The sequence below is a fragment of the Varroa destructor genome, unplaced genomic scaffold (genome assembly GCF_002443255.2).
Source record: "Varroa destructor unplaced genomic scaffold, Vdes_3.0 BEIS01000002.1, whole genome shotgun sequence".
Taxonomy (NCBI): domain Eukaryota; kingdom Metazoa; phylum Arthropoda; class Arachnida; order Mesostigmata; family Varroidae; genus Varroa; species Varroa destructor.
In genome coordinates this window covers 6001761-6026956 of record NW_019211455.1, presented here as the reverse complement: position 1 = coordinate 6026956, position 25196 = coordinate 6001761, and the positions used below count along the sequence as shown (strand labels likewise).

The window sequence follows — 25196 nt, the reverse complement described above, 5'->3', positions numbered from 1 at the left end:
TCATCAGCACCCCAACCACTCCCGCCTTTTTAGGCGGCCGCTTTTGAGGTATATTATCATTGCCCATTGATACGGATCCCTCACTGTGACACCCCTCTGTTTCTGTTTTGGCTTTGGCTAGTCCGCCAAATCGTGAAATTACTATTGATTCACTGCTAAGATAATTGATTAACTTTATACTTACACTTCACCTGTCTTTCCGCGGTTGATAGCATCGCCCACTACTCATTATTCAACGATACATAGCACTTGAGACACGCGCAACATCCACTCACTAAATAAGCTCAAATCGTAAAAAGTATTTCATCTGGTTTACTTTTTGCGTTGTTAGTTCAACTTGAAGATAATGCACCTATAGTCACTAGCCGATGACGTGATAATGTAACAATAATAATTCGCACAAGAAGGCACTCAAAGTAGTAGCAAATAGGTCGAAGTTGTTACAGCAGCAGCAGCAGCAGCAGCAGCAACAGCAACGTAATGCCAGTAACAGGCCACACACGCGCGCGGACCGAAGTTCTCAAAAACCGGACATTGCGAATCATCTGCAATCACTCGCGCCCAGATAGGGAGCACATCAACACATACACGAGTACAGGATGGTAACAAAAGAATTAAGCAAATGGAACGGTAACTATTAAAGGCGGATGTTTACACGAAAAGCCAGCCTGCCTTTCCCGTTCGGTATCTGTCTACTTCCTCGGGCACTAACAAAAAGCACAGCTGATCCTCACCGCACGGCATAACCGATCCACTGCTCTAACGAGCTCTGAAGCTCTTTCTACCATTGGTTCATGATATCGCTTCCAGAGCTCTGTTCTGGTGAGTAATGTGGGTGTTGCTCGTTCACTAGAAACGAATAACAATCGTTGAACGGAGCGATATGGCATAGAGCAATAATTATGATATCAGCACTAGTCAAACTAGCAGTTACCGCACATACACACACACGCACGGAGTTTCCCTCCGTCACCTGCACGGCTATAACGACGCGCTAAAGAGGAGAGGGATGGAAACTACAGTCAAAGGGATGGAATCCAGCTTGATGGGCATTATTTGTTTGTCTACCTATTATTAACAGCTGTAGAACTTTGCTGTTTTTTAATAGTAGCAGTAACAGAGACAGTGACGGTACTGCTGCGGCGATGCTGGGTGCTGTGCTGTGTACCGTTAGGCCCCTCCGTCAATCGGTGGATCTCAATATGCTGCTGTGCGCGTAACGTCCTCGTAGACGTTCAGCTGCCGCTACTGCTGCTGTCGTGACTGTTCGTCGACCGTCACCGTCCGTTTCTATATGTTGCCGTCGCCTAGAAGGAGCTATCCCTTTTCTCCTTCCCCGTTGGGCAGCGTAAACTCACTTCCACTGCAAGCTCACGACAGCCTCTGTCGTCCGTGTTAGTTTCCCGGCCACCCTGCTGCTGCTGCTGGTGCTGCTGCTGCTGCTGCTCGCGCCGCCAGCGCCGCAGTCGCTGCTCCTGCCAGTTCAACTGGCGCCACAGCCTGTCCTGCTTGCGGCTGTCGTGAACATCCCTTCACTGCAGCTACCACATCCGTGAGCAATCGTAGCGCCCTCGTCGGCAAATAAAATAATCTCCGCCGCGTTTTAGTGCTCCGTAAGACACGGCCAAGTAGTTGGTGATGATCTAAGACGGTAGTTTACTTCTGTAGTACACGCTGAAGCACGTCAAAACGTCGGACACTATATGACGACGTCGATAACGATGTTAATGACGGTCTTTCATGAACTTAATTCTTTAGCTTTTGTCTCGTTATTGTGGTAAAGTTAGCAGAGTTTCATGGAAAAAGGTGGAACACGGGTAGTCGACAGCTAAAAACTTGTTGAGAGCTAAGTCTTGGCAGCGAATATCGTGTAGTGGTGACCGCTACATTCAAATCAGCTGTTTGTTTCAGCAGACTAGAAAAAGGCGGTAAATTGCCACCCGGAATCCCGTTGCAGTGATGTCATCGTCATCATCAACATCAACCTGCGATGATAGACGACTACACAAACAGACCTTCAGCTAAGGAAAAACCAAAGGTAGCAAGTAGTCTATTCGAACTAGTTGGGGATTTAGCCCGCACAAACACTACGTTACCACTGCACCATCACGAAAACAAGTTTGCGCATGAACAGTTTGTCGCGCTTCGATAAAAACAGCTTTAAATTGTTACTGATTATTTCAGTTGGACCCAACGAGTCAATTACGAGACTCGTGTCGCCACAGCGCAGGGCTAAATGTTAGAAATTAACATGTTCCAGATATCGTCATATCTGTATTTTTATTCGAAAATCATCACCATCCTCGTCGTCGTCGTCCAATTCAAGATGGCAGCTCCCACAAATGAGAAATAGAACGCCTAATGCCGGAGAGGACGCCGTAGCTTCACTAATGAGATTTTCAAGATCGTTTACTTTTGATTGACTTCGTTTCGAGACCACACGACAACGTCCTAAAAAAAGGCTAAATGTTTTATTAGGTTTTGAATTGAATAAGTTTGTTTTCTTCTTTTTCCAAGATTAAGCATTTTTGTTGCTAAAAGCAAAATTATATATTAATAAAGTTACTAAATTTACTTGGCGTACGAAATATATGATATTTGTGCAAAAGCTTATTTTTTTGCGACCTTTTTCAAAAATAACAGATATGTGAATACATGGCAGTCTTTCTGGTTAAGCAGACAGACCGCTAAAAAACTGCCAGGCCCTCTCCAATTGCTTTGAATATAAATATTGTTGAGAAAGCTGATAGGCCAAAATAAGCTGCCCTTACAAGTAACGAAACTCCCTTGCACGTTACCGCGCACTTTCTAACTGACTCGATCGGATAAAAGTTGTTTTAGTTTAGTTAATAGATATTTACTAATAACCAACAAGGATACAATTGTATCTCTACCAATGTAGTTGTATTTGCATCAGTCTAAACATTAAGGCATATGGCTAGGTTATGAAGGAAGTCAATAAATGACATAGCATATCTGTCACTGACATCGTCCTCCATTTCAAAATGGCGCCCCTCATCGGAGTAAATAGAACGTATGGTGAAAGACGGAGTTCGCGCCAAGTTAGCAGGCTGCGCATCAACCAACAACACAGTTTGAAGTTGTATGTAGGACCCTCGTGGCCGGCAGCCTCTCCGCACGAAAAACATCCGACGAGGAATAAAGCTAACGACTGAAAGTGACTTTGTACCTTTAAAAGTCTTACACATCTTACCTTTGATTGCTTTATCCCATCTGCAAGACCGTTATGAGGTAATTTAGACAGATATTAAATTATACACATATAAAATCCCATAAACCATGCGTAGAGCATCCTATATGTAGTAAAGCGACAATGCAAACGATTGAATAAGGTACATTTAAAATCAGAAATAACTTAATACAGCCACAGTAGACTTCTGTATAGATCTCAGTGAAGACGATTGATATTTATAGGCAATGACTAGATAACAGAAATGCTGTTGGCAGCTTTTTATGGTCGATAATGTAATGTGATTCGTGTTGTTTTTGTCATATTCATATTTACAGAACGGCGATCTTACATGACCCGTTGTTCTGGTCAGGCGTCGGTACCGGAATTAGTTGTTGTGTAGCATTGGGTCTTATTTTTGTTAATCGGCGCACCTTCAGCCGCCTAATACCCTTCAAATCCTTTGGGAAGATGATCTTACATTTCGGTAAGTGTTACATTATGTCACAAAACGTAAAGTAAATTATTAGTACAGCATTGTATGTAAGTTGGTTTTCGCAAACCGATGCTTTTCTGTACTTCGTAAACATCAAAAAAGTAATATATTTACTCCTTTGAACTTACTGAATTTCTCTTTTACTTTAGAACGCTTATGCGTATTTTTTTGAGGTTTAGTTGGGTTGAACTTATTATGGAGAAGCATTGCTTGTACTGCTAATTTCATGAGCTAGTTGTCAATAGTTACGCTGTCGTGAGACGATGAAAGTAATAGGTAAACGGCGAGATCGCTGGGAAAACTGTACAAGGTGCAGCAGGAAACGGTCTAGGTATAGGCAATGCGTGGACACTGTTGAGGATGAATGCTTTGATAAGCTTGAATACAATTCATCTGCCATCACATGTATGTATCTATTATACGTCATAGCTCGCTGCTTCTCGTTACATCTTGGCATCTCGTTTTTTTCGTTAATTCTTTTTTCACAGATTTATTGTACTATTTAAATTTTCCTGACTGTCATCTTTTCGCTAGAAATCGTAGCTATCAATGGCTCATTCATTGTAGCTGCTAACGCGTGTTTCTATTGGTTACTATCTGCGTTCACTTTCTTCCAACACCTCAGACAACTAGTTGCTATAAGAATTTATCTGTTTAATTTCAAAGTTTTCACATGACATATACATGTGTATATATATATAATACTATTTTGATCTACCACTAGACACAGCACTTCGGATATTTATGATCCGTGCTAAATATAAGAACTAATCATAATTTACCAATAAATTGGAAGACAATTAACGAAGTACTGACTATTTCATAAAAAAAATTCTGAATATTGCAATTTTAGATGAGAAGACGTTTCCTCGAGATACAAAAATGGTTCTCGTTGTGCGAATGGACTGTAACATGGAAAGAGGAAAAATCGCCGCTCAGTGTTCACACGCCGCTGTCCTGGCTTATAAAGAGAGCACAAAGGTGCAGCATTTAGGACTATAGGCTTAATCCTAAGATGTAAAATTCGTAAGGGCTTCGCAAAGCTTGCTAGAATGCTTAAGACAAACAACTTGGCTGATAAGAGTATATTTTGTGTTGCAATATTATTAACATATTGATCTGTTTTCGACACGTACAAACTTCAGGACAGTAGATCGCCTTATCAAATTTATTGCTTTGAGTAACTATCTAGCATGTAAGTGAGATTTATAAAGGGTGATTATAGTGGAATAACACATTGCAGTGCAGTGTATCAGGCGTTCTACTGTCATGCTGCCGATGTATAATAACAAAAATATTTAAAATACTACTAGACACCATCAAAATTCACAATTCTTGCAATATTCTAGATTTACACATATTTTTAGTCCACAAAGGTGTACTTCTAAACTTATTTTCAGTGCAGACTATATATATATATATATATATATATATATATATATATATATATATATATATATATATGCGAGCACCTAAAAATAAAAAAAACAAATTTTCGCTTCCAGATCCAGCCGGAAATGTTGCAAAGATGGGATCTTACCGGGCAACCAAAGGTCGTTGTGAAAGTAAATTCTGAAGAAGAGATGCTACAAATTTACCAAAAGGCTAAGCGTTTAGGTCTTGTCACATCAATGGTACGGGACGCAGGCCGAACACAAGTTGTCCCTGGGACGAGAACTGTTGTGTGTATAGGACCTGGCTTCAAAGATACCGTCGATCAGTGCACTAGCCATCTAAAACTACTTTAAAAAATATCTAAGGGAAAAACAATCGTTTACCATTAACCACGCTCGCTAAAAACCAACTGAGTGTTATGTTTGTTGGTACGCAGCTGATCTCATTTTCATTAAATAGCTTGCAATAAATACACTTGTACTTACTAAATCATCGGTGCTCCATGTTCATATAAATAGACATTACAACTCATTAATATTATTTCGGATTTGTCCAAGCGGCGCTACCAAGAGAAGAAAATGAGAAAAGTGACATAATACGAAAAATAATACTTATAATGAAAATAAAATATCTACAAGTGAAAATCAATTGATCGAAAATTGATCGTTTTTTATTTGTCTGAACAATATTTAATGCCAAACGCGTAGGTTGCTGAGTAAGAAAATGATCGATGTATGTTAATATCAGTATGTCAAGTACTTGTACTAATAATAATGCTAATAAATAAAGAGTCACTTTTTTATCATAGTCTGTTTACAAGACACTGTTCATGTATTTAGAATACGTTTAAAATTATAGCATATCAGTATCTCCGATCTTCGACCTGTTGGTAATGTAGATACGAAACGATTTATTATGAACTATTTGTGATTAGACCATTTAATTGGGTTAAGCAAAACAAGCAGCTCACTTTACAAAATTCTTTTACCTATATAAGTATGTTGATGAGGTGCGCATACTACTGCAGTTAACCAATTAATACTCGGATGTTAATACTAGCAAGTATATGTATATGATCGTAGGTGAATTCATTGTACTTGAAACAGGCTAGGTATTTGCGTGTTTCTATAACTGAAAAAATGGACAAAGACAGCTAAATTTACTCAACTTTGTAAATTCGTAATAGTATCTATTACAAAGATATATTAAGAACATCCATTTAGTCGTAAAGGTTTATAATTTTGGCCTACTATTGAACATTCTGAAGATTAACATCTCAATCGTTTCACCATTTTTTAATCCTGAATTGTATTTATTTTCTATTAAGGTCCTACGCGTGATAGTTTAGTATGACACATAATACGATATATGTGATTATGAAATGACATTGCAGATTTCTGCGCTCCGCTTTCCTAGGTTCAGCAATGCATCGGAACTGTGATACAGTTAGGAGTCGGAAAACGATCTTTGATTCCGAATTAAATATGTACAATAGTATATTTGTAATCATCCTCACTAGGATTACAGTCATATGCGATTTACAATATTTCATGTAGGACAGGGTTTATTCCTAAAAACAGCCACATTAATTACATTATACAATTTTGTACGTGTCCCTATATATACTTTTAAATGGAAGAGGCAGGCGCACGAGGTTCATGCCATTAAGATCCGCGAGCGTTCGTGAATCATTGTTTTGTTGGCATTATAGCTCTGAATAAGCCATCCTGCAGTTGTGAGCACAGGAACTTTTCTCGTACTTTGAGAAGTGCAGTTACTCGCAAAATTCCTTTCTTCGCCGTCAAACCCCGGATGCTTCTCGAATGTGCGTGTGAAAATCTGGTCGCACTGGATAAGGCTTTAAGTAGAAAGTATATCTGGAGTCGCACAATCTGGACGTCGTATATGCAAACCTGACGTAGGCAATAGCTTCATAGTTGTCCTCGACTACCTCAGCCTGTAATCAGCATCATACGAATTTCTCGTGGTTGTTGCGATGGACAACGTTTCTTAGATACGGATGACCTTCGATGGCTAAGCCACACTGAAATCACAGTCCAATGGGCATGAACGTCAAAATCGTGCAGTGGTCACGTCAATGCTTGAAATGAACGTTATCTGGCCACCTTAATGGTAATGCCGCAAGCTTCACTGCATGCAAGGCGGGCCCTTGGGACAGGGTACATCTCTCATGTTCGATGGCCGTAACAAGATTTACGGAGCCCTCTCCCACAAATACCTCAGATAAACTCAGATAAAGAGTCAGCATCAATAACCGTAACTACTATAGAATAAAACTCTGTGTGCTTAACTATGACACCTCAAATATGTTGCATTTGCAAATTTTAAGGTTTGATCGCAACTAATTGTAGTTATCAATAATAAGTCAGATTACTGTAGACACATTGTATATATTTGTATCGTAGTTGTTCAGCGCAACCGGTCACATTGGTAACAGTTACAAATGCACGTGTGTTACAGAAATAAGAGCCTTAAGATATTCTTGGTTAGTGTTCTCCAGCAAACTTTTAGCTGATAAAGTTATGTCACGTAAAATCTAATAATGCTCCTAGACTTTTGCCAGAAGATAGATAAAAATCTGAAACGAAATATCTACACCATTCATACAAGACAAATATATGTTTCCGCCCACGAAGCATGCAAATATCCCATGCTTCTATATATTGTGAAATGTCGACCATGTTCAATAAACTTCATCTTTAAAATCGTAGATTAAGTGAAATGGGTTCTTTATATCTCAAGCTACCAAGCATCACCCAAGGTTCTCTAAAGACGCATCACGGCACTCGTGTATTAGCTGAGGTTTAGGAGAATCTTTTTGCTTTTGTTCCGTTAGTTTCCTTTCATAGGTAATAGAAATTTCATTTGTTTGACACATCTCCTCGTTTCGCAACGTCATTCTGGGCCCGAGGACCTTTCAATCCCACTAACCCTCTTCTTGGTGTCCATTGGTCCAACGTAGCGCTCGTTTTCTGCGTCTTTTCTCTTGTTTCCAGCGCCTCCATTAACTTTTTTGCTCCTAAGCGTCTCGACGTCCGTGAACACAACGGAAGAGCCACCTGCGGGTGACGTTAGCACTTCGCCTTTCACAACCTATTGTGGTAGAGAGAGGAAAATAAACACTATTACAAAAGCTATATGACTTCATATTTACTAATAGTATATACCTTATTTGATTATACGCATGTCTCAGAGGGACTGGCAAGCTATGCTTCAAATTCGCAAATGGAGGCAAAAACCTCCTTCCCAATGGTTTCAATATTAATATGGAACGGAATTTTTTTTCACAAACCTGAAAATCGGGTCCTTCGATTGTAACAAGTGCGTACTTATTAGCGGACTCGAGATCTTTTGTCTCAAGTTTTGTCACACTTTTTTTTTTCGACATATATGGCTGCATAAGCAGATCTTTTTGTATGCTAGTTACACCGTCCATGTGTTCCAACCAACGTGCATCACTGCTTTTTGACCTACTCCGAGTAGTTGGACCATAACACTTTAACTTCGCAGTCACCATCTCCATGTCGCTCAGATCGGGCTCCGAAGTGCTGGCAGCCGATTTCTGCCCACTGGATCGTTTGTGCGTTTCGAGCGTATGGAAGGTTTCTGAAAAATCGTTAGTAAATAATCGAAAAATTCAGAGACGTTTAAATAGCTAACTGGCATATTATGTATCTTTTAGTTGACGGTTCCATTTTTTACATATCAGGTTGATTATAAATATAGCAGCGCATACATTCTACACTTCAACAAGATAAATCTGGACAAAGGAAAAATAGGAGAAGATCAGCCTATTTAAGTAAGCATTAGATATAGATGTTTTAAAGCTTGTGATAGCCTGTGGTTGTATCGTCCACTTCAAAATTGGTTCTGAAAGCGATCCCTTTCTTATATAATTATTAGCAACTTCGCTCTAACCTGGGTAAGTTCTTTTGTTTACAAAAAAGCGATTGCACGATTCCTGACTTTAAAGAAGCTGTCTTGTCAACAAACTTGGTAGGTGCAACAATAGTATCTAAACTGAATGGTTCAGTGTGACGGTCGTCATCTGAGCTTTCCTGCTCGTGTTCACATTGCGATAACTTGGAGTACAACTCACGGGTCCTTTGTTTAAAAGGCTGGGGCCTTTTTGGTGTACGGCTTCTGGCACTAGCTGACTCAGGCGCGGATGAAGTCAGATGTTCGTACTCGTTTTTCTGTAGTAGGTCCTTGACAAGATTTTGCTTGGCTTGTGCTGCGCCCTTTTTCATCGCCTCAATCTTCTGTTCGTTCAGAATTCGATCGTATTTTGTAATAAGAAGGTCCTTTTCCTTAGAGCACTTCTTCTCTATGTCTTTTTTAATTCTAACCTGCGTACAAAAATTGATTAAACATTAACATTTTTTTCAAAGCGACTTCGGTCCAAATGAGTGTGTTAGGCTAGATGCGAAAAAGAAGCGAGGGTCACTGAACTTTCATGTTTTCGGTAGGGCCAAATGTCGTTTTTTTTTTTGCTGCGATCTGTCTGTATATATAATTAATGTGTGCCAGCTCCGTGATAATCAATTCAGATCTATAAATTAATTGCATTAGCTTTAGGCATTAGATTAAAATAGATACTACTTATTGGTTTCGTCTATTCACAGTGAGAAGTTTTAGTGACACAAACACTTGAAAAAAAGTCTTTCCACCTGCTCGTCCTTAGCTTTGCGATGTGCTTCTTCTAAATGACGAATTCGTTTCTCAGCATACTCTTTCTTTGACTCAGCTTCAATGAGTTTCTCTTTCATGGTTTCCTTTTCGCGACGCTCTTGATTGAATTCCGCAAGCAAGTCCTGAATAGTTTTTGACTTCTGCTTACACTCTTTATCAGAGGACGACAACCTGACGAAACGTGCATATTTGAAAATCAGGTATGGTAGTGTATTATATGATGTTCCTAACGAATCCCTTACGCTCAGGCCGACAAACAACTTCATGAAGCTGCCGATATTAGAGCATGTAATGAGCTTATCAATATGAAGTTAACAGACTCAATTCTCAGCCATGCGCAATGAACTATTAGTACTTCAATAATTTCGCCTAGAGACTGGCCAGATTATTGACGCAATAACAAACATAATTATAATGTTAAAATTAACCACTAGCAAATATGTTTCACGTTGAATCACATGGTTTTAATTCTTTACCTGGCCGCCAACGAAGTGTATTTGTTGTATACAAGTCGATGTTTTCTATTCTACTATACTAGATAGTAAGCAATGTAAGCGTTTACTTACTTCACTTTTAGACTGCGTCGTTCATCATCCCATTCACGAACTGTATCTTTGACAGCCTTGGCAGTTTCATAACATATTGTTCTGATGCCCTCCCATTCTTTGGCGCCCTCTTCAACCAGTTTCATAATAGAAATCATTGCAGCTTCATTATCAACCTCACTCATGAGATAGCTGGGAATATCTGTCGACTCAAAGTATACTGGTACGCGTAAATCATCCAGCGAAGAAATTGGCGTTGGCTCGACGTACTGCTGTACTCGGAGCGGCTGAACTCGCTGCAATTCAATTTCCTGCGCCGTCTCAGAAAATTTCAGCACTTCGAGCGTCTGAGTGCAATCCTCAGCATGTGGATTGACACAAACGACCATCTTGACTCGGCCCCGGCCCTCGAAGAAGCTCTTGAATAGATAGGTTAGTTTGCATTCGCGATACGGTATATTCTTATTGGCATTTGGATTTATTTGATTTTCGCGCAGGTAATCCAAACACTTGCGTAGTACAGTAAGTGACTGATTAATATTGTTCGCCTCTTTAAGGCGATCACCACTTGCACCCGTCTTCTTCTGCTGTTCACAACCAGCGAGATCGACGAGGTTCAGTTGGGTAACTGTAATATACTCTTTCTTTTGTACAACTCCGCCGGAACACTCATCTACTGGTGCCTGAACCACCTTTACAATGAAAACCGAATGGCTTCGCGAACTCTCAGCATTCATCAGTGTACTTGCCACTCGTTTACGACGCTGTCCGCGCATCCAAACCTCCATCGCCTCATCCGCGCTTTCAACCTCAACCTCAGCCGCTCCAAATACATACTTGGTTTCTTCGCCACGCAAAATTCGTACTGATGGGCCTCTGGCACGACCTTGCACACTAGCAGGCTCTTCCTCTAAAAGGTCGTACACGCAATCATTGTAGATCTCAACAAATTGCACAAAAACAGCAACTTTACAATACTCGGGGATGTCTCCCGAAACACGCGTCGAGTCTCTCTCTCGTTGTAGCCACTCCTTATGCTCATTCCGCTGCTTTTTCTTCGCCGGAGTTCGCTCTATAGACTGGGTAGCCGCCCGATTTGCCAACATAGCGTTCTACGATAATAATGATAATATTAACAACAAAAGCAACAACACACAAGCAAATTTTTTTAACATACCTATCATTTGCGTACATGTTGATGGGATATACAAAAATACCGTAGTAATTCTTAGTAAATCATAAGCCACTCCAACTTTATACACAAACACTTTTTAATGAAAACCAGTATTTTTTTAACTCATAGGAGATTTTTTTCTACTGAGTATGCGTTTGCTGTGTCCTTGTTCTATTGAGAGTGGATTTGTTTTTCGCGATTTTTCCTTTTGACAAGCTATAAAAACTGTATGTGATCTTGTCATTCTTAAGGTGAACAATTAGGTGGAATTTAATAAGCGAGTAGTGTACCTGGCGATCAACCATTGCATCGGCTTCACCTCGGATGTCATAACTGTTGAGGCCATCAGGCTTAAAAAGGAACTTCATCGCCTTCAAATTTGGAGGCAAACTGTTAAAGAGCACATCCAAAGACCTTGGCAGTAAGCCTACGCTCTGGGGCGTACCTGTAATATCAATTCAGGTTAATTCAGTGCAGTAAAATCAGCGAAAAAAGATTAAAATAAACTAATTTAGCCTCTTCCTTGACAGCTTTTCTATCCTATCATAGAAGATTATTTATATTTACCACTCATTGTGTACGTTTTGCCAGAACCCGTAATTCCGTACATAAAGATAAGTGCCGGTTTGCCCGAGAGTACATCGTGTACAGACGACTTTGCCACTCGATCAAACACATCGGCTTGCCCACTGTGGCCCGGAAAGACGTGCTCAAATGTATACCTCGCAGGTTTCTTACTGGCCAGTAACCTACTCAAAACAAAGAAAGGCTTAGTACTAGTTATCCAAGATTCAAAAACGGCTTAATAATAAGTATGAAAATCTATTTGTCATATTATGTAGAACTTGTAGAAATCGATGTATGACAACTGGTTGTCTATACGTTACGAGTGACTTAAGGACCTATTATACATGCTTGTTGTAAGTCGTGGAATCGCAATCGAATAATAAGATTATAATACAACACAAAAGATTACAGAAGAAACATCATTCATACTATAGTTAGATAACAAAAAATTGCACCGATACCTTGATCCTTATTATTACTGGTGTGACTAAAGCACACTAATAATGATAGAATAGATTGCGTGAACATGTTCTTTGCTAACAGAAGACTACTGTTTATACATTGAACGGTTCAAGCATTGTTGTTTATAATTACGTATGGTATCTAGGAAGTTTAAAACTGGCGTACCTCTGACCAGTCAGTTGAGCCGCTTTTTGTGGGTCGACTATGATGGCTTGCAGACTCTCGATTTCAACAATTCCTAACTCGCTTGAGAGGAGCGGCTTCAGGCGTAAATAGACCTCCACGCGGTCCATTTCGTTATCACCTGAGGTGTCTGGGGTAACGGCACTGTCTCCACTTCCACTAAAACGGCACAACACAGCAATAACGGTTAGCCAAGTGAATTTACACGTTAGGTTTATAAAGCGTAGCGAATTAACTGTACATTAATTAAAGATTAATATGCAACTCTTGTCAATTAGTACAACGTTGCCTTAAGTGTCTCTCTTAGTAATTAAATGAGCGCGATAATTACGAGCTTGTGTTAGTTAGTTAACAAGTAGAAAAATTTCTTCTGAAAAATAGTTAATAAAATAACTAGCAGCAGAGACAAACTTTATCCAAAGACTTATGTAGTATCTTATTTAAACAAACGTTCCATTGGAAATAAAGCAAATCATTTTACACCCTTACATAAACATTTTTAAACATACATACAACATAAACGAAGTAACAAACAAAAGGATCGTGTTCTAACTATACGATGCTTTGCCTGACACATTATTTGCACGGCTATCTATATTACGAACACCTGCACCGGTCCCCGAGACGTCACTAAAGTACATTCCTAAACTCCCAAAATCGAAATTTATATTATTACATATTTACACCCACTTTTTTCCATTGAAAGTATATATTGAATAGATCAACGTCTTACTGCTAAAAATGGCACAAAACTACTCAGACGATATAAAGAATGTTAACGTTTTGTCCCCCGGCCAGATTACTTCACCAGCAACGGGCCCGGGTGATTGTCGTTAAGCTTTATTATTTACTTTGTAGTTCCACTAATGTAATTCACTGATCGTTGTGCGTTACTAGTTGTAATTTCATTACAGTTGAATAGCTATGCTCTCATGTACGTAGAGTATGGTTTGACCTTAATTGGCCATAAAAAGAAATACCCGTAGAAGATGCAGTGTGATCAGTAGGATGAGGGGTAACACTGTTCCTTTTTTGCGCTTTCTAATTCGTCAGGTTCGTTTTAATACAGTTCTACTATTATCCGTTGGCGATCGGTAACGTTAAGCCAACTCTGCGTTACTTTTGCTGCCAAACGCTTATTGAATGTTGCATAACAGACGTTGCAATTAGTAAGCTGCATTTCGATTTATAAGGAAAAGAGTTGTCGTTCGTTTTAAAGGGATAATCAAATTTTTCAAACGTCTATACAAAATTACTTCTGGGTTCACCACTACTGCGAACGTTGCAGAACTATCACTGTAAAAGGTGCTAACGCTGAGTTAGTAAGCTTACCCCGACATTTCTGTTAGTTATCCAAATTAATTGGATATCACAAACGACCCTCGAAATTTATAACCACCACCAATCGACCGATTTTTGCACAATAGAACTGCTACCTCGGTTTGTTAGACTCGTCAACTCCAATGGTGGCGCCATTCAAACCGCGGCCAGAGGTTCTGCCGGGATGGTGATAGAAGCTTAGGCGCTGCCAATGGTCTGATATGATCGAATGGTTGCCACAGCGCGGGAAAATTCTAAATCCCTTTTGTAAATGTACAAACACAAAGCACCCCGTGCTTAGCTACAATTTATGCCGCTGCATATGTGAAAATGAACATAAACGTAAACGCTTGCTGATTCAATGAGTCAAAAGCTAGCGCTACATCTGTAATCACCTTAATATCACAAATGTAACAATGCAGTAGGGAGAACAAATCAGTGGACCTCAAGGATCTTGGCAGAATGGCATTTGCTGTGAACCTTTTAGCAAGGCATGTTCTTGAGTTAAGACACATTTCGATGGAAAATGTATATTATGCACATACTAATATTAGGAGAGCTAAATTTCTAAAGGACATCATCAGTAAATAATAAAAACGTATAAACATAAATATGTTCCTGTAATGCAACGTAAACAGTAAGCATTTGTGTCTAAACTACAATTATAGAATTTCTAAACGCTTTTTGTTATTGCATATTTCATTTGCTGTTATCTAGATCACACGAAGAACAATGTACGGCGCACACAATAGCGCCATTAGGCAACGTTGAAGGCTGTGGTTACAACAATCATCATAATTTTTCTTCTTACATTCTATAAAGGACAAACTCTACTAGAAATCTGACTCAAAGGAAAGCAAACTTCCTGCGCGGGTGTTCACGTTAGCCTTTAGGTGAAGTCTCTGCTTCTTGCTTTTGACTGTTCGATTCTATTTTGCCTGGCTCAAATTTTATTACTCTCGATAGCTTTTGATTCGCTGAAATCACAGACTGTTTTGTCTTAAGATAAAACTTGATTGCAATGTGTTTGGTGGTAAGTTTGAAAAAGTTTTGACTATACATATATACTAAGGAATAGAAAAATTAGGACCTATTGTTCAAACTAATTACTGAGGACCTTATAAATAAAAAAAAAAACGTACAGTTTTAAAATGTTGACATATTGACGTTTGCTTCACTACGGCCTCCAAACGCTTGAAATATACGCAACCTAAATAATAATAACAGTGTTCTCCGAATGATTTTAACGTAGACTTCATTTTTTAAAACTTTACCTAAATTACACGTTAATTAAAGTTTTTGATCAAATCTAATGAAATGGATTTCATAGAAACTCATCTGTGAACCTTGCTTCAGTTAGCTAACTGAACAATGCAAACAGAATAAGGTAGGCCGTACAAAACCTAAATGCTAAACCAAAATCACTATCCTGTGAGTAACACACGACCGCTCATCAAGTTACAGGGAGGAAAATCATTAATGGAGTCGAATGGCTTCTGGCGAAATTTTTTCGACAGCAAGAGCCTAGCAGCTCGGCTCCATTTGGCACTGCAGTGATCGCAGCGAGCTTTACAATTCCACAGGCGGAACTTGCAGAAACCTGTCTAGATCTAACTTAATTCGATATGTCAACATACTTGAAGGGGATTGTTTTGAAAAATTAAACTATTCCTATATTATATTTGCATCAGGCGTATCCCATGCCCTTTGAGCGTCTATTGACGTTACACCGATTCGTAGACGCTGTAGGCATGCCTATTACGTTGTCTAGAGTTCTGCAGCTTGATACGCGGTCCGGCTTAGTTACGCTAACTTCTTTCTCTAACTAAAGTTCACTTCCTTTCGTTCTAGGAATTGCCGATATGTGGCCGCTGGCATTGTCCAGCAACTAGCTATTAAAAATACAAAGTCATAGTTTTCCAGGACTCATTTTATATTATGCTGATAATATTACACAAAATGATATGAATCCTTATGATACAATCCAATATTAATATTATTATCATAATGTTAATCTGATATTATATTAACACGAAATAAGGTGATGAGCGCGCTTCGCGGCTTCCTTAACAGTATCCAAAGGACCCCAGAGCCAGAAGTTATGAGACACTCAAGGCCGAGCTTTAGCCAGAAAAAAATATGAAATAATCAGCGAATAAATAGGCCAGCTGTAATCCAATTCTTAAGTGAAACGAGTTAATTATTTAGTCAACTCTTATAATATTAAACCTTTGGAATGGTACAATGAAAATTTATTATAATTACGTGCACAATTCACTTTGCATAATATGGTACAACATTTAGATATATGTATATATAATTACAATATTATGTTTTCCGCATTTAGCAATATCTTTCTGTGTTTCGATAAGTTCACAGTTTCGCTGACTAAACTTCTTCTGACGCCTTTAACTATAGGCGCGTCTGTCCATATGTATCAAAAAATTTCACATGGTTATCGCGTAGCACAACATTTTTCATATACGGGTGTCCCTCAATAGCTACGCCGCACTGAAATCACAATACATTTTTAATTTTTAGATAGTAATTAAGTTAAACACTCGCTCACAGTCTATTATTACTCTGATAAAGTTCACGGTTTAGTCGATTTTTAATTGCAACTGTCTTTTCCTACAAGACATATTGTACCCGGCCCGAAACGTAACTTTAACGAAACAATTTGATGCTACTTCTTATGCTACCTTAATGCTTAACAGCGAACGTTTTTTTAAAATTAAATGTGATGTGTCATTTCTATACACACATATATATATATACACTAGCACCAAAAATTACTGATTATTACAGTGAACCCAGGTTTTATTTCCATTTTCAGATATTACAAACGTTACACATATGCATTGCGTTGGGACTCCACACTAGTATGGAAGGCTAGAGTAGGTCTGGCGGTTTCTTTTCCTATAGTGCGACCTCACATCTAACACCTCTACAGATTTCCGCTCAGTGTTCTTTGTGAGATTTGATTTAAAAAAATGATAATAAAAAATTCGTAAGGAAACATGCAAATCTTCTTTTGAGTTTTAGAGCCAGGACGATTTCCTGCTCTGGCGAATATTGTTTTTTTCTATTATAATAAACACAGCACTAAATTTTACTGACCCGCTTTCTGGTAACCCTTGGTCCTACTTGATCACTGTTACTTTCTGAATTTTTACTCTTGCCTGTTGTACCAAGTTTTTCTTTCCCCAGTACCTCGACATCCGTAAACACGACAGAAGTGCCACCAGTAGGCAAATTTCGTACTTCACCCCTCACAACCTGTTACAAACACGGAGTTTAAAAATAACAGTAAGTCCAATAGCTGAAATCCAATAGCCTTCGTACAATTGCACGCATATATGCCATTGCTAAACATGATTAGTTCCTGTTCTCTTTTGTTTATACTTGTATATATCTTTATTATTAGAGTCTTTTGTACAACTAAAACTTCTTACGATGTTTATCTAAGGTCAAAGCATATACACATAAACAGTACTAAAAAACATCTTAGAGTTCAAATGTATTTGTGGACACACCTGATAATTAGATCCTTCGGCTGTCACGAGCGCATATTTTTCAACGGACTTGAGATCTTTTGTTTCGAGCTTTGTCACGCTTTTTTTTCTTGATTTGTGTGGCTGTAAGAAAACATCTTTCTGTGGATCTGAAGTGGCGTCTATGTGCTCCAACCAGCGCGCGTCAACTCTTTTTGATTCGCTTTGGTATATAGGCGAGGCACTTTTTGGACTTGCAGCCGTTACTGTTCCCTCTGTATCGCTCAAGTCGGGTTCCGAAATGGTGTCGGCTGATTTCGCACTGTTACTACAATCTGTGTTCTTGTGCGTCTGATTTGTACAAACGTTTACTGAAAAATTGTGGTGAAGTATACATTAAAATAATTATGGCAGTATGTACTGTATTATCCTTATAGCCATTACCAAGAAAGACCACGCTTTATTAAAACATTTTTAACTTAAAAAAAAATTATTTTCTACGCATGATCTTATTAGGACCTCTTGTGCATTTGTCATGGATTAGGAGCGTCAGTTGACTATCTGCAGAGTTCATACATTTACTAAATGGGATTATCTATGGGACTTTTCAGTGACAGATTGAGGTAAGGTTGCAGTAAAAAACTTACGAGCTTGCTCTTTAAACGGCTGTTTCTTTTGTGGTTCTTTTTTGACAGTTTCTAACGGACTTTCCGGTCCGGAAAAATCCAGGTGTTTATACTCGTCCGTTTGAAGGAGATCCATGATCAAGTCTTTTTTGCCCCGAGCACGGCCCTCATTCATGGCCTGATTTATCCGTTCACGCACCATCTTATTATACTTAGCAACAAGAAGTTCGTTCTTTCTTGCATATTTCGACTCTACGTAATTTTTTATTCGAATCTGCATATCGATATATCGAAGGAATAGACAGTCATTTCGTTAATGCATTTATACTGTAGGTCAATAAACAGTATGGTAAACAGTCGCATAAACTAAACTAATCAAGAAAGCAATTATAATACAATATACTTAGAATGCATCTGAATATATTAGCAACATTAATTCGGTTATCTATCGATACGGTAGAGGTAACGATTAGAAGCTCCATCGATAACAATTTTCCCTTCGCAAGCTTGTTGCTTTAAGTGCTACTATATTTACCACCTTAAAAGTTAAAAGTATTCTTATAGAGTGGGCGCGCTGCTTTGCCCTTAAACAGCTGAATGAGTAATGAACATCTTAGATGCAGGTTTATATGCAGATATGCCAAAAAACTTCAATTACCTGCTCGTTTCTGGCTTTACGGCACGTTTCCTCGAACCGGTCGGCCCGTTTTTCAGCGCACTCTTTTTTTGATTCTATTTCAATCAACGTTTGTTTAAGGTCCTCAATTTCGTTACGTAACTGATTAATCTCCGCCTCTTGGCCTTGGATAAGCTTTGCCTGTCGTTTGCACTCTTTTTCACTGCAAGTTAACCTATTAAAGCAGAAAATAAGACGTACAAGCAGTACGAGTAAATTATCTTGCTCATTTCCATATATATATATATATATATACATATACATGACTAATACAATCCGGCCTTTTTTTGTATGTGTTATTATGAAAAGATTCTCTGTATGTACTGGAAGTTTACTTCGAAACTGTCATGCGTATTCAATATTATTACCATCCAGACGGTTCAAATTCGCAATCTAAACTATTCAGAGATTACTTTTAAAATATTGCTTCCTAACTCAACGACTTACATATAAAAATAACCGCGCATTAAACAGTATTGCTAATGAAAATTCGTTAAGCCGTCGCTTAAGTACGTTACATACAAAAATTTCAAGCAAGATTAAAGTTTGAACTGGCCAAAAGTTTAAAAAATGCCAGGACCTGAAACGACCAAAAAATCCAGAGACCGCAAATCTCAAGAAATCTAACTGCTGGAGGTGATTTGGACGACCCAGCTGGCAGCCGATATTCTGCTTTTTAAAACAGCCGTTTTTTTTTTTATCTATATATAAAAATTACATGTGTCAAGACTGGTTTTTCGAGCCGTTTTGATAAAATTTCAAATTCATTTTTTTCGGATTTTTTCTAAAGCCGCATGGGGAGTGGCAATTTCACAGAACCGCAATTTCGGATAAAAAAGGGAGTTTTTATTTTTGTCAGAGTTCATGTTTACCCATTACGAAAAAAAATGCCAGAAATGTTCAGAAACAAGTAACGTTCTTCTAATGACCAAAGTAGCGCGTTAAGGGGTGCTTGCTATGACAAACAGCTCGACAATTTTTGTGCGAATCTACTATATATATATATATATATATATATATATATATATATATATATATATATATATATATAGTAGTTTCCTAATTGCGTAAATATTCTCACCAGCTTGCACGTCGGAAAATCGAAGAAGGACACTCTAATTCTTACGCACTTGCAGTATAAGCATAGAAAAACGGATAGTAAGCAAAATACTATAGTTTTTAGACAGAACAAAAAAAGTCTTACTTTGCTTTCAATTGTCGTCGCTCATCGTCCCATTCTTTGGTGCACTCGTTGACAATCCTAGATGCTTCATCGCGTACCATTTTGGTACTCATCCACTCTTTAGCCTCGTCGAGTTGTTTCATAACCATCGCCATTGCGACTTCACCATCGTCGTGGTAATCACTATCTTCGTGACTATCATCACTGTCATTGGCGGGAACGCAATTTGATTTACATGATGGTACTCTTTGGGCACTGTCAAGGGACGGAGCTGGTGTTGGTTCGATGTAGGACCGTATCCTGTCAGGCTCTCGAATTCGCTGAAGTTCAATTTCTTGCGCGGTCTCAGCAAATTTCAATACTTCAAGGATTTGAGCACGGTCTTTGGCGCGTGGATTGATACACGCGACCATTTTGACTTTGCCCCGACCTTCGAAAAAATTCTTGAAAAGGTCAGTCAGTTTGCATTCGCTATACGGTATATTCTTGTGAGCATTTGGACTTACTTGATTTTTGCGCATATACTCTAGACATTTTCGCAGTACTGTAAGTGACTGATTGATGTTAGTTGCGTCTCTGAAACGATCACCGCATGCACCGCTGGTTTTTTGCTGTTTACAACTAACCAGATCGACTAGGTTCAGTTGAGTAGATTTAATGTTTCCTTTTTCCTGCAGAACTTCCCCAGATCTTTCGTTAATCGGCCCTTGAACGATCTTCACTATGAAAACTGAGTGACTTCGTGAGCTTTCAGTGTTCATCGATGCCCTTGCCATCCGTTTGCGACTCTGTCCACGCAACCACGCCTCTATTGCCTCGTCGGCATTTTCAACCTCGATTTCAGTAGCTCCAAACGCATATTTCATATCTACCCCGCGTAAAAGCACTTGCGGACCCCTGGCTTGACTCTGCACCTCAGTACAACTTTCTTCTAGAAGGTCGTATATTCTATCGTTGTATATTTCAATATACTGGACAAAAATTGCTACCCTATAATATTCGGGAATGTTACTTCGAACCCGCGTAGAATCCTTGCGTCGATTAAGCCATTCTTTATACTCATTCTGGTGCTTTATTTTCGCAGGAGTTTGCTCCAACGACGAAGTGATAGAATCTTTATTAGCCAACATTGCGTTCTGCAACCGCTTCAATATACCACAAAATAGCGAACTTATAGTAATGAAAAAGATTGCAAACAATTATTTCATGACTTAGGGCTAGTTGGACTTATAATTATACTGAAAGATATGAATAGCTTGGAGATTGCAATCAACAGATTTAAGCTTATCCCTATCAATGCTGAATGTATCTAGCAATTCCAGCGAAATAGCGCCATTTCAATATAACGCTAACATCCAACCCCATCGTACCCCACTTACGCATTGGAGATTTGACCTGTTTGGGTTCTTTCCCCATAATGACACTAAATGCAGTCTCTTACCAGCAGGATAAATATTAAAGCGAACATTTCTAAACAATAATAGTAATGATAATAATAAAGGAAAAAAACATGCTTGTACCTGACGATCGAGCATTGCGCCGGCCTGCGTGTTAACGTTGTAGCCGTTCTGTCCGTCAGGTTTGAAGATGAATTTCATCGCCTTCAAATTCGAAGGAAGACTGTTAAATAATAGGTCCAAGGCGCGAGGCAGAATCCCTGCATTTTGAGGAATACCTGAGGAAATAAAGATATAAACTACTCTGACGTGGAACAACAATAGTTACGAACCATTATGCTATTATACAGAACGATTTCAAACGATAAGTATTTATACTAGTTTTGAATGCATCGAGTGATTGAGCTGTATACTTACCACTTATCGTATGTGTTTTCCCGGATCCAATGAAGCCATACATGAAAATCAGTGCTGGCCTGCCCGACAATACATCGTGCACGCATGGTTTAGCAACTCTGTCGAAAACTTCGGCCTGACTACTTTGTACGGTAAAAACATGCTCAAATGTATACTTGATACTTTTTTTGATAGCCCCGTACCTGCAAACACAAGTCAAAGCTGATGCAAATGTGGGGGAGAATCTGAACAAGGGTCATTTGTCACTCTATGCCGCTGAATAGAGAAGTAACCTAATTAAATAATCCTTTAGTTAGAGTATATGTCGAAAGGTAAAAATACCTAAAAGCGCTTAATATATAATGAATTATTTTGTATGCGCTCATATGATATGCATGGACCCGTAGTGGGCTAAGCAATGAAGAAGACAAGCATTCCTCTGTTCGACTTGCCTGGCGGCAACGTAAGGACTAATGATAATTGCCCGGTCGCTATGTATTTCAACGATCTCCGTCTCATCTGCAGCCACAGGTTTAAGACGCAAATAGACCTCAATACCATCCATTGCGTACTCGTTAAATGTGCCTGCTGTTCCGTTTGTTACCCGACTCTCACTAAAATTGGCATAACCAAAAAAAAGTACAGTTAATATATTATCTACACCACCTAAGTATCACAAACTAAGGTGTCTTTCTATTATTAAGGCGAATATTGATGTTTGCAGTATACCTAAGCCAATTTGTTGTATTCAAAGGCAGCAACATATACAGTGAAGCAGTACACTTAATCAAAAATGTAGTTGAATAGAAGACTATACACAAAGGCAATTTCTACAGCTCTCAACTATTTCAAGACGTTTTCCATTAATTAGTAACCTCATTATTTTAAGGTTCAGTGATGACAGATGCTCCTATCTGATGAAAGCAATCCTTTGTAATATATTCCTCTGACCTATAATAATTAATGTAAATTGAACAGTTCTTTAACCGAAACTAGCCTATTGCTGAGACCTGGTAGATGCGTTTGACTAACGAAAAACTATTATCCTCTCGTCTACGTTAATCACCATGCCGAAGCGTATCAAGACAAAGGGAATTACCAGTTAAATATAGCTGATAATAAATGTCACGACGTGCTGCATTAAGTGCATTATAGCGTGATCAGAAAGAACTGTTTTTTTTAGAAGAAAGCGATGTGATTTCAAGAATCTCAGATCTTAGGCAACATTCTCTTTCAAAAATTGTCTACTACGTTTAAAAATACCAACACAATATACAAAAAGCCAACATGGGTACAAGTCCTACCTTGACGTATATACCAATCCTTTTGAAGCTTTTTAATACAAAAACATTACAACCTTTACATAAACGACAATTCTGACTAGATACTATGTAACTTATCTCTCGGACTTCGCGCCTTCCAATGCTCAGTAAAGTTCTTCTAGCGAGCGAATGAATGCATTTAGTGTGCATGTTTGACAACGAGATAACGGCTTGCGGGCGGCTGTAATGGGCAAGACATTTACTTATCCCTTCGAAAGCAAAACTTCGAAATTGTCAGTGTAATGTAGAGCTCCATTATGTTGTACGTACATCTAATCCATACTGGCAAAACATGATCAGTGATTCTGAATTATAGCCGATTCGTCCGGATGTGATGAAATCTTTGACAAAAATGACAAATGAAGCACAAACGAAGCTCTGCTCCAATAACGAAACACCGTATATTTTTCGTTGTGTCAGAAGCACGCTGTGAGTTTCGACATCCTGTCAAGCTCTATCAAAAGCAAGCAAATGGCGTCCCCGCAAATAACCCAAATACAATACGTCATGAACAAACTCGAGTATTTTGTATCTGATTATATTGAAAATGCTCCGAGTCAACGAAACGAGACAAAGGTTACGCTCAGAAAATGGTGAAAGATCAAAATCACAATAAACACGATGCGCTTTATTACTATTTCAGTTAAATCTAAATCTCAAATAATAGTTTTTGAAGAATGATTTCATATTTGTCACAAAACATTTGCCAAACTTCAAATAGCTTTCACTAACGGACCCAAAAGGACAATATCGAAGACACTGATTTGACGTTATTTACTTAAAGGTTGGCACTATGACTGCTTTTCTACAGTTATTTTTAACAGAACTGATCATCTGCGTTTACTGTTTCCATCATAAATGTATGCCTAGATTAAGTACTCGAGCTATTCATTATCTAATGCCCGCTGCTGGCTTTTGAAATGCAACATGTAGGAACTGTACCCAGTTTTAAATGACCTATGTTCTATGTTATGTGCAGATGTGCAGAACACATTCGTTTCTTTGCTTTGGGTACGAGAGAAAACGATCTTTTCGATATCCTCTCACCCGCTACATTATTAGGATCTACATTCGATTCAAGTCGACAACGACACCATCCGCGGCTCATGGCCAGCTGTTTATGATGTTCTATATCGTTAGCCCGACACACTAGTGGAGAAATCAGTTAGTCGCGCGAGTCCCCAAACACAGTGGCACATTACGACCGAAAGAACGCCGTTTTAATGTCGCCAAAGCTCGTCTTTGGAAACCGTGCTAGAACCGACCCGTTTTTTCGCGTTACTCTATTCTAACTCTGCTGTCAACTCTTTTCCAAAAAACGTCCGACAAAAGAAATTACCGAAAAATTTATTTTCCTACTGCTAAGTGGCCAATCGTTTCTCCCTGCTGCCTGTCTCGCAATAACCGGAGACTCAGTTGAAGTAACGACCCACGTTTGTTAGATTTTCATAGCAGCTGCAATGCTGTTTCCGTTATAAACGTCCGCTCGCTTCCCCAAGCCGCCGTTGGCCGGACGGAAACATTGTCAGTCGTCGGTAGGGGCGCCACTCTTCGTTTGGACTTTTATGTAGTGTCAGGCACTTGCAATCGAGGGAGAGGGTCCTTGAGCAGGTAACACAACGACACAATATTCAGCTGTCGACAGGTAATGACAAGAGCGCGCTTACCGTCGTCACCATCATCACCACACCAAAAATGTTTACTATGTTGCCGCCGCCGCTGCTGCTGATACATTCGTTTAGCCTGGTAGCAGTAGCATAGCTTCGTCTCCTCCTCGTTCTGCTGATGTTGTTTTCCCATTGCTTTCGGAAGCCGACCGCCGGTGTCATTCCAAATTTTTGCTCTGCACTTCACTGCAGCCGCAGTGCCGGCGGGAGCGGCAACATAGGCCTCAGCAGCAGAGGAAGCCACTTCCTTTAATATTGGCAGGGTGGAAAGTGTTCCGTTTTTTCGTCATTCTTCACGGGTCTTTCGTTCGGTTCGGTGTTAGCGTGCTTTCGTCGATCTACGCTTAATGCTGTTGGCGCTGCTGGCGTCGTCGGAGTGCGTATACATGC

At 39.1% G+C, this 25196-nt stretch overlaps 4 protein-coding genes and 1 long non-coding RNA gene across 17 annotated transcripts in view; 2 read left to right on the top strand and 3 right to left on the bottom strand.

Annotated features, from left to right (window-relative positions):
* Positions 1-1384, bottom strand: part of Piezo (piezo type mechanosensitive ion channel component) — a 52547-nt gene extending 51163 nt beyond the window's left edge. For 3 of the 6 annotated variants that reach the window (XM_086981023.1, XM_022793780.2, XM_022793783.2), the window contains exon 1: positions 185-1383. The gene's annotated coding sequence lies outside the window, so the exon portion shown is untranslated. Of the gene's footprint in view, positions 1-184 lie in introns of all 6 variants that reach the window. The other 3 variants (XM_022793784.2, XM_022793785.2, XM_022793786.2) reach the window with 2 other exon arrangements.
* A 521-nt stretch (positions 1385-1905) lies between these two features.
* On the top strand, positions 1906-5900 carry LOC111245428 (peptidyl-tRNA hydrolase 2, mitochondrial-like). The gene is made up of 5 exons (XM_022793792.2): positions 1906-2038; positions 3032-3252; positions 3529-3677; positions 4540-4667; positions 5192-5900. Exons 2-5 carry the CDS (start codon positions 3248-3250, stop codon positions 5432-5434), a joined length of 525 nt encoding a protein of 174 aa, XP_022649527.1. The 5' UTR covers positions 1906-2038; positions 3032-3247; the 3' UTR covers positions 5435-5900.
* Positions 5714-14231, bottom strand: pav (kinesin family member pavarotti). 2 transcript variants are annotated; one of them, XM_022793788.2, is made up of 10 exons: positions 14058-14231; positions 12708-12884; positions 12081-12262; positions 11804-11958; positions 10361-11451; positions 9773-9965; positions 9202-9451; positions 8395-8708; positions 8034-8195; positions 5714-7125 (listed from the first exon to the last, which is right to left on the bottom strand). In XM_022793788.2, the coding sequence occupies exons 1-10, from the start codon at positions 14063-14065 to the stop codon at positions 7051-7053; spliced, it is 2607 nt and encodes an 868-aa protein (XP_022649523.1). In that variant the 5' UTR covers positions 14066-14231; the 3' UTR covers positions 5714-7050. The 2 variants fall into 2 exon arrangements, with proteins under 2 accessions (XP_022649523.1, XP_086837154.1); XM_086981028.1 differs by lacking the exon at positions 14058-14231 and adding an exon at positions 13706-13876.
* Positions 14232-14693: 462 nt separating this feature from the next.
* Positions 14694-16231, top strand: LOC147757292 (uncharacterized). 2 transcript variants are annotated; one of them, XR_015321885.1, is made up of 2 exons: positions 14694-15078; positions 15510-16231. It is a non-coding gene; the product is annotated as an uncharacterized LOC147757292 (long non-coding RNA). The 2 variants fall into 2 exon arrangements; XR_015321886.1 differs by having other exon boundaries at positions 15504-16231.
* On the bottom strand, positions 16217-24619 carry LOC111245844 (uncharacterized). 6 transcript variants are annotated; one of them, XM_022794707.2, is made up of 11 exons: positions 24479-24613; positions 23122-23320; positions 22270-22431; positions 21839-22020; positions 21545-21699; positions 20046-21169; positions 18824-19016; positions 18187-18439; positions 17582-17910; positions 17166-17324; positions 16217-16556 (listed from the first exon to the last, which is right to left on the bottom strand). In XM_022794707.2, exons 3-11 carry the CDS (start codon positions 22380-22382, stop codon positions 16458-16460), a joined length of 2607 nt encoding a protein of 868 aa, XP_022650442.1. In that variant the 5' UTR covers positions 22383-22431; positions 23122-23320; positions 24479-24613; the 3' UTR covers positions 16217-16457. The 6 variants fall into 6 exon arrangements, with proteins under 6 accessions (XP_022650442.1, XP_022650446.1, XP_022650445.1 ...); XM_022794711.2 differs by having other exon boundaries at positions 18187-18343; XM_022794710.2 differs by having other exon boundaries at positions 20046-21160.
* Positions 24620-25196: the final 577 nt, after the last annotated feature.

Excerpts from the sequence above, each read along its gene's own strand:
- pav (XM_022793788.2), bottom strand. Across the intron at positions 9,966-10,360 it reads CGACGCAGTCTAAAAGTGAA|GTTGTCGTCCTCTGATAAAG; the intron begins GTAAGTAAACGC and ends ACGTTTCGTCAG. Across the intron at positions 7,126-8,033 it reads CAATGGACACCAAGAAGAGG|TGTGGCTTAGCCATCGAAGG; the intron begins GTTAGTGGGATT and ends CTGTGATTTCAG.
- LOC111245844 (XM_022794708.2), bottom strand. The coding sequence starts at position 22,382 with ATGGATGGTATTGAGGTCTATTTGCGTCTTAAACCTGTGGCTGCAGAT. Across the intron at positions 17,911-18,186 it reads GCCGTTTAAAGAGCAAGCTC|TAAACGTTTGTACAAATCAG; the intron begins GTAAGTTTTTTA and ends ACAATTTTTCAG. Across the intron at positions 16,557-17,165 it reads CAAGGGTTACCAGAAAGCGG|TGCGGCGTAGCTATTGAGGG; the intron begins GTCAGTAAAATT and ends TTGTGATTTCAG.
- LOC111245428 (XM_022793792.2), top strand. Across the intron at positions 3,678-4,539 it reads GAAGATGATCTTACATTTCG|ATGAGAAGACGTTTCCTCGA; the intron begins GTAAGTGTTACA and ends TTGCAATTTTAG. Across the intron at positions 4,668-5,191 it reads CTTATAAAGAGAGCACAAAG|ATCCAGCCGGAAATGTTGCA; the intron begins GTGCAGCATTTA and ends TTTCGCTTCCAG.